This window comes from Fulmarus glacialis, unplaced genomic scaffold (assembly GCF_000690835.1).
Source record: "Fulmarus glacialis isolate BGI_N327 unplaced genomic scaffold, ASM69083v1 scaffold31327, whole genome shotgun sequence".
NCBI classification, from domain to species: Eukaryota; Metazoa; Chordata; class Aves; order Procellariiformes; family Procellariidae; genus Fulmarus; species Fulmarus glacialis.
Window position 1 is genome coordinate 16,129 of NW_009221825.1, and position 12,632 is coordinate 28,760.

General features: G+C 36.3%; 1 protein-coding gene across 1 annotated transcript; it reads left to right on the top strand.

Moving 5' to 3' along the window:
- Positions 1-6,433: 6,433 nt before the first annotated feature.
- On the top strand, positions 6,434-12,372 carry LOC104070512 (T-cell receptor-associated transmembrane adapter 1). Its single transcript, XM_009581245.1, has 6 exons — positions 6,434-6,536; positions 7,124-7,126; positions 8,146-8,182; positions 9,537-9,598; positions 10,865-10,923; positions 12,106-12,372. Exons 1-6 carry the CDS (start codon positions 6,434-6,436, stop codon positions 12,370-12,372), a joined length of 531 nt encoding a protein of 176 aa, XP_009579540.1.
- The last annotated feature ends 260 nt before the right edge of the window (positions 12,373-12,632 follow it).

The window sequence follows — 12,632 nt, forward strand, 5'->3', positions numbered from 1 at the left end:
ATCCGTTAATTTTACTTTTTTTTCCGATTCTCTCCCCCATCCCACTGTGGAGCTGGGGGAGTGAGCAAGCGGCTGTGTGGTGTTTGGCCACCTGCTGGGTTAAACCACAACAATCCTGAATAAACATATACTGCAAAGGACATTTTCTCACATAAGAGCCTTTCTCGAAGACCAATGTTTTACATTGCTCGTTAGACTACACCGAGGGCTATTTTCAGTGTACGTATTCCAAAAAGACAAACGTAGTCACGTGATTCACTTTTTCTCTTAAGCAATCCTTCCTACTTCTGCATTATGCATAATTGGAAATAAAACCATTTGCTCTGCAAAAAAACCCCCCAAACCCTCAGAAGTTAACAGAAAGCTTCTTTGACAGTGTTCAGAGTGCAAGCTTCCTCTGGAAGAAGCTACCCCAATTCTGAGAATAAAATGGCTTCTCTACCCAAGCTGTTTCATCAAATTTTGAAGATAAATACATACAGTAAGCTACATGCTGATTTACCCTCTCTTTCCACAACTGTTCTGGATTGTGGGCCCAGATTCATAGACTTTAAAAGAATGGAGGAAGCATATTATGATATCCTAACCTGACCTTCTAGAGCTGGCAATGGTATAATTTCTGCATCCTATTTCAGCTAAACTGTAGGCTCTCTCAGTGATGGACTTTCAGACTTGGTTTAGAAACATCAAGAGATAAAGAGTCAAATAGTACTCCTAGGTAAAATAGTTCTGTAATTTAGTTTAAGAGGTACCTAAATACTAATAGTCCTGTACATGCTCTTCTGTGGCAAGAGAGGTGGATAATGAATGCAAGCGCACACATAAATATTTTATTCCTCTCTTGGAGGCAAACACTGAAGGAGACCATCAGTTTGCTAGTGAGGTTGTAAAAGCCTGAACCACATTTCCTGTTTGTAAGAAAGCAGGTGAAAAAAAGACTGGAGACCTTAAAGATAGACGGCAACTCTAGAGATAGATTCATGCTGCCAGGTCCAAAACAAAAGAGCATCCAAGGTCTGCCAACATAACTTGATTTCCTGTTGGATAAAGAGGTGGGGAGTATTCCTAAAAACAACAAAAACAGGTAAGCCTTATCTTTTCAGTATTACAAACTTGTAAACAAAGGAGCAGTAAAAACATACTATGGTAGATTACCAGTCTTCCAAGAAGGTTGCTCAGGGTTCTGAAGTCAAATTATTAATAACAATAATCATGATGATGATGAGTCATCATCAACAGCTTAAACTTTCATTAATTAAGGTTTGTTAATGAAGACTAAACATTGGTGTTAGTTTTGTGCTTAAAATATTTACTGTGCTGAGGGCTTCTTATTTTACAATGTGCTGCTTCCCTTCTGAAGTATGAAGTTGATATCTTACAAAGCAATTAGTTGTGCACTAATTAATTGCATTTTAAGGAATCCTTTCCGGAGAATTAATCCTGTCTTTAAAACTCACACAGGTGGAAGCATCTTTAATGTTAATTTAACATTCATCAGTCTCTTAACGGGTTTCTTTTTCTAAGGGTCATTAGTACAGAATATTATTTATCTCACCATTTAATTGGAGAGGAGGGAAAAAAAGCTAATTTTGTCTCATCTTCGACAAATTTGCAGACAGAAACAACAGGAAACAAACCGTTTTGTGCTCCAGATCATCATCTTAAATCTGGTAGTGACCAAGTAATTAATCTGCTTCTATGAATGATGAGTTCATACCATTGATGGCATGTCCAGTTCTTGCTAGAACAGGTATCTATATTCCCCACCTTGTGTTCCTTTTCAGTAGAAAAAACTGGTAGAAGTATGATATCTTCCTGTTATCCTTTGTGATGATTCTCTAAACAAAATACATTAGAACAAGAAGGAACAAAACTTTGTATTTCTGCTACCTATTCTTATGCTGTTAGGAGGATAAACACCTATTTCTAGCCCCGAATTGTTAAATTTGGCCCCTTTCCCCAAAGGTAAGCACTCCTTTGAGTTGCAATAACACTGAATTGCAGAAAGTCATCCAGAAAAGATTAGAATGTTTTGGGGGCTTTTGTTTGTTTGTTTTGTTTTGTTTGTTTTTGTATTTTTTTTGTTTGCTTTTTCTCCCCCACCCCCCTCCAATTACAGTATAATGAACCCTGCAAAGAGAAAACTTAAGAACAAGTGACCAAAAGTTTATTTATTCCCATGTCTTGTCTCTGTTGGTGGAGAAAGTTGTTAATAGATTTAAAAAGGAGAAAAAGCACAATTAACTATGTCTTTAGAAAGTCTTTTGTTTGCTCGTATTTTGTTGTGTGAATGTAGTACCTTTAGTTTATAGCAGTGTAAAATATACTAAGAGGAGGCGAGTAACCCCATGCCTAAAGTCAGAAAAGTAAAAACTTCATCCAGATGGAGTAAATTACCTAAGGTAGATGTTCTGCTTGGATGCAACTCCAAGTTTGACCCTGTTTCCAAATAGAAATGAAAGAACAACAGAATAGGAATGTATCATAAATACTAGAGAGATTCTGGTATTAGGTATTCAAAATACTGTCATCTTTATAATGATTAAATATAGTACTTCCCCGACTCACACATCCCAACTTCTTCTGAAAACAAAATGAGAATTGTTGTCCTTCTCATGAAACCTTTGGCTATACGATGAACTCTTTTCTTTTACAGAGGAGCACATTACTTTAAGAACAGCTTCAGTATGATTTCTTATGAACAAACTACTCTCAGTCTTAGGTTTTTCCCATCACAGATAGACTATCGCAGAAAGCTCAGATGGAATTTGAGCTTATCCTATTAGAATCATAGTGTACTATTCCCAGGGGCCTAATTTTTCATTAGGATTTTTTTTTCAAAGATATAACAAAGCTTTAAAAAATATTCAATTTGACAGCAACTGAGAGCAAAAGCCCCTGAACACATTGCTACAAGTGCTTTGGAATAAATATGTAAAAAAAAAAAAAAAGTGGTTTTGCTACATTTGGCAGTAGATGACTTGAATGAGAATTAAAATTAGAGAATAGAATAAAAGGCACTATTTCAGAACAGACTACAGTTAGTCCAATAGACTTCTCTTTCTGTTTATTTCTCACTCTCCATCCACAGTCACCTTATCTTTTTTTTGTCTTTGTTACAACCAGGTAGCTGTCACAGATTGCATCTGCTATTATACATATAGGGACAGCACTGTAGTTATTTGAGGAGACAAATTGTTCTTCACACAGGTATTCAGCTTTCCTTCTACTGCTGCTGTTGTCAAAGTAGTAAATATTTAAATAATGCAGTTATAAATGTGGATAGCTAGAGTATTGGCAACAACTATGAGGGTAGTACAAGAAAAACCTGGGAAAGAGCTGGGAGTTGTATATCTGTAAAGTTAAGATATAAAATAAAAATCTCATGTATTTTGTACTTGGACAGTAAGATTAACTTGAAACTGATAGAAAAGCATAGAGCACTCAGAGTGGCACCCATATGTCTCTGATCAAGGCCTTTACTATGGTTTTATGGGGCAAATGAAAACTGCCGGTGTTTCTGAAATGTAAGTAGTGTTGTCTGACAAACAAATAGCTTGTATTGCAAAGACAAAAAAATTAAAAAGTAAGATACTGAAGTCACACGTATATTTGTATACATTCCACTGAAATACAAGCAGATGTTTAAGTCAGAATGTGGAAAATAAATTTAAAAATAAACTAAGTAGTGTTCAGCTAGGAATAAATTTAAATGTTGTTTTCTTAATTTCCCCACACCCATGCAGTTTTCTAAATCATGTTTAAGAAAGCGCTATAAATTGTGAGGTTTAAAACATTGGTATGTTTTATTAGAAATCCAAGTTTCATGCCTTTTGTTTTATTAGAATATTTTTAAAGTTTTGGAGAAGTGGGATTGCTCAAATACTGTAGAAGTTAAACTTGAAACTGAAAAGGGAAACAACTTTTTTCCAACCTTTACTATTTTCCAGATAATAATTCCAATTTAAATCAGAAGCTGAAACATGAAAAAAATAATTGTCATAAAAAATTGGGTTACCTCCTCCACTTCACTTAAGGGCTGAAAATATTCTATTCGAAAGAGTTCTCCTCCTACTCTGGAAACACCTGGGAAAAATAGGATTCCTGAATCAGAAAGATAAATGACAGCATTCAGTATCAAGAAAAAGGTACAAACTTAGGTTCCAGCTGTACTTAAGGCATCTACTCACTCTTTTTATTTTAATGAATCACAGGGCTGTAGTTTCTACACACTTATGTGTGCTTCCCTTCTCTTAGGCCACAATACTGCTTTTGCTCCCTGAAAAAAAGAAAAAAAGGATTTGTAGGAAAAGAAATATGAAATGAACGTAAGAAAAATGGAAAGGAATCACTTCAGAAAAGATAAAAGGACAGGAGAAGAAGGAAGGATGACTCTTATTATTCAGGCACTACATTGAAACTTAAAAATTCTTGACTTTGACATAGACTTCTTGTAGTTTTGGACAGGTTGCATAGGATGCAAATATTGTTGAGTGACTAATTACAGAGTAACCAGGTTCCAAACACTGGTGGTTCTTGATGTGGCCCGATAACACCTTCTCAAGGTGAGATCTCCCTTTCTTTTAATTCCTACTCTGAAAAATTGGAATAATATATAGCTGCTTCATGGGGGGTGTTGTCTCTCCTCATGAATGTCTGTATCTCATTGCAAAAAAGTGCCTCTCAACATGAAACGTAATATTGCAGTGATGAAGAACCCTCAAACACCTTTGGGAGAACTCAGGTAGGAGAAAAGAAAGGAATGGAAATTGGATGTTTAGTTTAAAAGGCAGGATAAATGGCCACTGGAGGTACCATGTGCAAAAACCAGTTAAAAGTCTGTCAGAAAGTTACAGCTTATTTGCTCTGTTTTGTTCCTTTTAAAAGAGAGTTCTGATCAGGAAGGAAACCAGCACCATAGAAGCCCATGTGATTTGTGATTTTTTACTGCCAAGGATTATCTTATCTTGTTTCATCGTCATAAAAACATCTGTGGTTTGGAATAAAACAAAACTAAAAGAGCTTTTGCAACACCAGCATAACTAGGGAACAAAACCCATAAGGGGCAGTTCCTAAGGTGATCTGGAGCCCATCAGCCAAGGAACAAAACTGTCTTCTCAGCAGGAGCAAATGCATTGCCTGCCACCATCCCTGGCCAGCAACATGGGAACATGTATTCCTGTACTCCTTTACCTCAGCTTTTCTTTAAGAAGCAGACAAAATATCAGCCTCCTGAAGGAATCCAGCTACATCAAAACCAAAAAAGAGCATTACAGACCTGCTCAAATTTTACTCTGACAGTATCACCCAATCTGTCCCCTTGACGGCTCTGCTCTGGCTAGACTTTTTTGTGCGGTATTAGTGGAGTTCATTAGTTTTTTGGATGAGGCTTTATTTCAAACATTCCAAATCTAGAAGAACATGAAACATGCCTCTGGGGAAACTGAAAAATGTAGATTCAAGCTCCGTTCACTCATGTATTTGGCTTAGCATTTCCTCTGTCAAGGAAGGGTTTCACAGGCCATCTGCAGCAACACTGGTGATTTTGGCCATTAGACTGTCACAGATAGGCTATTCTCTTCAGCATGGTTTGTGATGGAAAATTTGTATGAGATAGGTTAATCGAAGAATTAATTAAATGACAAAATACATCTGGTGTGTGTGGGTTCCTTCCTGTGTTTCTAACAGGAGTCCAAGGAGAGGCAAGTTCAGTACAAAGGGAGGCTTTGTTCAATTAAGTTGACCCTTAATCACCTTTTACCAAGTGATTCTTCAGGAGCTGTTTGGGTTTTTCTCTGCAGTAGTTCTGGGGGGTTCACCAGTTCCCAGCTACTGCTCATCCTTTGCCACTACATCCTCTGCTTTCTCAGGAAGGAGAGCGAGGATACGAGTCAAGTAAGTCGTTTTAATAGGAGATGCAAGAAAACACATAACCAACCTTTTAAATTTGTTGCAGGGATTATTATAACCTGATGGTCTTAGCTATTATTCAGAGACGTGTCTAGTGAAGTAAGTTGTTTTGACTGAATTAATCTTCAGATCTACATTCATGAACTCTAGAATAGCCAAAAAATTACTGCAAATAGTAAGTTAAAGACAATGACAAAAATAATTTCAAAGCTATTCAGTAAAATGACTTTTTTCTTTAGCAATTTCTGATTTTTACCGCATTTTACCGGCAAAACAATAGCCCAACCTTTGGCTGAATTGCAATGAAATAGTAGTTCTGCTAACAGTTTATTGATGTTGCTTTCTTATTATTTAGCATCTGGTTTTGATATTAATTATTTAGCTTGTATAGGAATGACTGTCACAGAGTAAACAACAAAATAGCAGCTTGAATTACAGAACGCAAAAATCAACCAACCACGAAGAATACACTAAAACTGTTAGACAACACAAACTATAAAATTATTTTCTTTCAGTTACAGAAATGGACTGCCATTTTTCTGTATGGGGAGTTTTGGCTTTTCTGAGTTTGGCTCTGGTTGTTTCGTTGATACTGAATATTTCATACTATATGAAAAAGCAGCAAGGTAAGTAACGTTGTGTCTCTGTAAGGAATGGAGTTTGAGTTCTTAAAGTGTCTGTAGAGAAAGCCATCACTGCTGGGAGATGTCAAGCCAACAAATGGATTCTTTTGAATCTTTAAGAATGATTCTAGCTGAGAGGATGTAAGTTTTAAAATTTTTTAGGAAACTCAGGTATGATTACAGCCCAATCTGCTGCTAAAAACAACTACCTAAATCCATTCCCTGAAGAAAAAACAACAGAACATGTACAAGGTCAAGAATTCAGTTCTGGCTAATTTTTTTTTAAAGTATATTTTTAACATCAGTAATTTCCTTTTTTTAAGTGTACTTTTCACGTAACTGGTTATCATTTGTACTTTAATTTAAAAATTATTTTAAGTAGCTGCATGAATACAAAATACATTTGAGAAAATTTTCTCCTCCTCAAATTCCTGAATGCTTATTTGAATTTCAGATTTCATACACATTTTATGCTTAATCAGCTTATTTTGGAAAAAAGTTCTAATTGCTTTTCATCATGGGATCCTAATGTAGCTTTTAAACCCATGTGTCTCTCACAATAAGGAACTGATTTGTTTAATTTATGTTAGAGGGTGACTACAGTCATACTCTGGTTTTGGTTAAAATTAACTATGACTTTTGTAACAGAATTCATTATGCCAGTGCAACCTCTCTTATGCAATTCTATAGTTATTAAGTTGTACAATCCTCACCACTCCCATTTAGGGAAAAATGGCCTTTACACCGGGAAAACTGCATCTGTGCTATACGCGTATGGGTGGGCAGGCAAACGGGATTCAACCACGTTAAACACACATACATACATAACCTACATAAACAGAAGGCCTATGCTTATAAACTGAACTCACCAAGTATAAGAGAATTAGATTATTACAGGGTATAAAAGAGGTGCTGGAGTGTTGCGGGAGGGGGGGTTGCTTTTTTGGCTTATTTTGTCTTTTAGTGCTACTAGGCAGATATTTCTATGATGAAAAATCACAGTCATTTACAAAACTAACTTTGAGCAAAGTTTCGGTCAGATTGGCTGATGCTGCGTTGTTCATGGAATTGGAGCTTACGGTGGTGAATACTGGAGTCCCGGAGCAGAGGATAGAAAGGCAGGCATTACTCAAGCTCTAGCAATAAATCTCTTTGTAGCCATTGCTCTCTGCTTCAGTTTCTTCCTCTATGTGGATGACAGGATATCCCTCTTTCAGAGATACAAGCAACAGAACTAGTAAAATAAACGAATCCTTCACCTTGTAAAATAAACACGATGCACCTCCCTAGGCAGAGAAAAAGATGAGGTAGAAGCAGAAGGAGGAGGAAACAAGGAATTAATCGCATGTGTTACAATACTTTTTTGGGGTCTTGTAGACTAACATAGACTTTGAAGCCACAGCACAGAGTCATAACACAAGCATTTCTTGTATTAGTCAAAAGTATTTGAGAAAACCAGGGGGACAACTGAAGGTCCTGGGAGCCAAGAGCTTTCAATTTTACTCTTTAGAGTGAAATCAAAACCATGTCAGTTAAGACAATTATCTGAAGTGTTCTAAACCAGCACGTTTCATTTTCTCTTCACTTTTTTATTTTTTAACAAATTTTCCAGCTAAGATGTATAAAGACTATGAAGACAACAGTCCAAGGTAAGTTGGATTAAAAAAGTTTCTTTCTGGCAAGGGTGAAATAAGCAATAAATGATAACAGATGGCTTTGGAGGAATGGCATAGAGGAAAATCCAATATCTTACGCAGCCTGCCTGGAAATGTTGGAGAGCAGGTTTGAAAAAAAGTTTTCCAAAGAAAACAGGAAAAAAAAATTCATGTAGGAGAAATGTACTCCAGTCATTTTATCAACAATGAAATAATGGCATGCTAGTATGATAATTTTATATACTGAAGGAAGTGCAAGATACTGAGCTAAAACACTATTTACTATCACTAAAACTCAATGTATCTATAATAATTAAAAAGAACTCTCAGAAAACAATGATAAATTATAGTCTGATATTTAATATTTGTGGAGCAATAATTTGTATGTATTTACATTTCATACCCTTCTTTTACACATGACATTAAAAAGCAATAACATGGAGCCTGTTTAGAGCTGCTGGATAGCTCATGATCTGTTACAAGTTTGTTTCTCTTATTCCATATAAAAAACCCCAAAACCACTTTAGAAAACAGAGATGGAAAGAGTCTCATCTCAACCCAATATAAAAGGCCCTTGAAATAAAAATACAAAAGCCTTCACTTGTTCCCCAAAACCAATCCTCAATTACAAATTTACCTGAAATTGGGAAGTCTCTGTTTGTCTATTACTGCCTGTCCAGTTGAAAAATACCACTGAAAAAGTGGTGTTAGATTGCATTACTTCATTCCCTTGACGAGGCACAGTATAGGGGTGCAATAGGAACAAAATTACACAGTGCTTCCTACTAACAATTCCCATCTTTACAAACATGCTTAAAAATATTTTCAAGCAACACCAGGTAATGAAACACAGAATACCATTAAATATCCAAAGCTGAACTTTGCTTTGGTCTTCTCTAGTTGTGTGGACCTAAGTATTTTAGTTGACTCAAGAGTGGACTTTTAAGAACGCCTCCCCAAAAGACTCATTTAGCGCTTTAGTTTGTATTGCAAAGTGGTCTCAGAGGAGATGAACTGGGTTCCTTTCAGTGATCATTAATATTTCTAGAACTGTATCAAACAGTAGCTTAGTAGTCTTGAGATTAGCTTTATACTTAACTGAGTTATAAGAAAGAAGAGTTCAATTCTTGGCTAGATAACAAATCTCTCTTCAGAATATGGACATTGCCATTTCTTCCCCTTCTGCAAAACTGGTATTTCTGTCCCCCCATGATATTTTTGGTCTTGTTTTTTAGATCACATACAATCTGCTATTGCTATATGTGTGTAAAATGTTTAGAGTAGAATAGTGGTGTCCTAAATAAAGTATATTCTGTGAATTAAAAGTATTTTTCCATTCCCCTTCTAGCTATGATGACTATTACACAGAAGATGACCCAGTTTATGGCAATCTCAATCAAGATATTTTAGGTAAGCTTCACTTTAAGAACATGTGTCTGTTCAGAGTCTATAATAAATGTATAGTTAAAAGCTGACTGACCAACAGTTTCTGTGTTTCTCAAATAGCAAACTTGAGAATCTACCCCTTTTCAATTGCTGTGTTAATATCTACTTGGGATAGAACTACAAACCATCATACTGCACTATTTGTAAGACCAGATCTCATACTGAACTTGATTTTTCACAGTCCAAATGGTCCTGTTCAGCCAAATATCTCTTTTGAGCTTTTCTACATGTAAAGCTACACCAATTGAAATAACAGCTTGATCCATCTGTGTTAAAGCAATCTAAGACATATTACTCGCTGCCCAAAGTCAATGCTCCCACAGAAGCTGGCAGAAACAAACGCATACCAGTTCTCTGCTGTGGCTATCCACAGATCATCAGCAACGTTGATAAATATGCTGAAACAAGCCCAGTGGCTGAATGGTGGGCAGACATAGCTTTTATCTGCTTTACTGGACTGAAGTTAATAACCCTTGGCAAAGAGATACCACGTTAAAGGCAGTAACATCATATAACTGCAGCTAGAGCTAGATATGCTGAGGGTACGTCTCTCAAAGCCCTTATGGCGTTAAAGCAATATTTAAGTAACATGAACACAACTGTTTTGCTAGCCTTATTTGGGGTTAAGCAAAACTGAACTAAAGTACTTGAACCGTGGGGAAAAAAACCAAGCCCAACTTTTTCATATAGGGTTTGCGTAAATTTAACTAAGCCAACATGCAAATACATTGACACTACAAAAGCCTGAAAACTGTAAGGAAGTAATCTGTTTTACTGATGGCTAAAATGAGAAAATAACTTGCACCAAATTTACAGAAAAATGAAAGTAGAGTCAGGAATAGAATTTAATCACCAACTGCTGCAACAGCCTCTTTCTCAGCCAAAGCAAAGATTGCCTATGCTGAAAAATACATCAGTATGTGGTTACCCCCTAATTGCAAGATGTCCTCCTAGCAGTCTAAAAGGATGCCCACTTAGTGAATAATGAGAAATTTCCCATCCATATGAACAGAAAATTATTTTCCTTTTCACAGTATGTGTGTCTGAATTTCTTCACTATTTGCTCTGTAAATAGAAGAGATCTGTGTGTGATTTCAAAACAAAACAAACTTCTACCAAAATAAGCTGGGTGGAGTTAGTTCTGTAACAGGGAGGATTTGTTGATCTGATCTTTTAAGACTGAGTAGTGTGTCTTAACTAAAACCTTTTTTTCATTTTGATAAATTATAGAGGAATGTTGTTATGAGCAGATGAAGTCCCAACCTCAAAGGCCAGTTAACCAACTACAGGTATCTTTCATTTTAATTCTGGATTTCTGAATTAGGATAACGTGGTCTTGAGTTCTTGTGTTTATCCCATGACAATATATAACAAAAATATATAACAAAAATCTTCACACTCATCATCACAAAAATTACCTTGTGTTAGTGTCTCAGTTCATCAGGGAATATGAGCACAGTCTTGACTCTTCGTTCAATCTGGGTCAATAATGAGGGAGCAGGAGAATTATAGACAGCTCATTTCCAGTCATAAGCATGCAGATCAGGCTGACTTAAGCCTGTGTCTACTGCTATGGCTTATGTAAAGAATTAATTTTATTTATTTTGGACATCAACCAAGTGAAAACACAAGCTGCATCACATGATACTCATGAGTTTGACTGGCGCTCTCCTGCCCAGCACAAAATCTATATGCCTTAACAAATGAAAGACAACTGTTTTTCTATTGATTTGTATTTTGTTGAGATACTTGGATGCCTAAAAGCATGCAAGCTTCAACTGAAATTTGTCTGTAATTGAAGCATTCCTAGCATCAACCTCCTGAGTTGATCTCCAGCCTCTCTCAGGACACTTCCAGGGGGTAGAAATATTCTTTTTTTTTATCTAGACATTTGTTTTCATTAACTTCACAGAAACAGAATAATCTATGAAAATTCCAACGTCAAAAGTGCTTGACAATTTGGCTTGAAAATCACAGAGAGGTGGGGAAAAACATACAAAGCATACATTTTGCACTGGAAATGAGATTATATATAGACAAGAATCACCCATCTTTGGTTTTCTGCACAGACAAAGCCTATGAAAAATGTTGTTGCTAATAACTGGATTCTAATTTGAAAAAAAAAGTGGGAAGAAAAACAGGTCAAGTAATGTCTTGCATGCCAGAGAACTTGGACTGATTATATAAGCTATCCTCATTCCCATAGAAAATCTTTCCAAAAATACCTTGATGAATTTTTCCTTACTGCCACTACCCTAAGAACATGAGTCATTTACCATTATGTTATGTTGGTCTGTTTTCTGTGCTGCCACAGCTTAATCATTTGTACTTTTAATGAGCTCATTTACAGCTAGTTTGGGTAAACTTTAGCTACTATTATGATTGCAGTGTAGACATACTCAAAGTCTTAGACATAATTTTAAAGTAAGCATAACTACTGAATGTTAAATATACAGTGAATTTCCTTCAAGGTGGAGTCTGCCAATCAGATGTGCTATGCCTCACTTGATCACAGCATCAAGGGAAAACGCAGAAAACCAAGGAGAAAGAAAGACCCTTCATTAGAGGAAGATGAAGAAGAAAGATCATCTAACCCCACCATGATGGCTTCCAAAGTTAGCATTTACCTCAACAGAGAGCAGCTGGCTGCTGAAAACACAGCAAACATAGAAGCCGTTCATGATGATCCCATCAGATTAATGGGTTTGATTCATACTACAAAAGGAGAGAACATTTGAAGTGCCTTCACGAACCAAATCATAGAGTGAGATCTGCTTTTTCATTCTGGAGGAACAGTGAATGATTAGAGATAATATCCTGGCAAACTGATGCACCAAGCAATGGTATAAAATGCTAAGTCTAGTGTTCCAAAGTGTCTTCCAAGCACATTTACGGACTAAGCAAGAAATAAGATCCAGACTGCCACTTTGAAGGACCTGCCCTTCTGAAGACATTTTGAAAGGGAGTTGTAGAAGCTGGTATCTCAGAATTCACATGG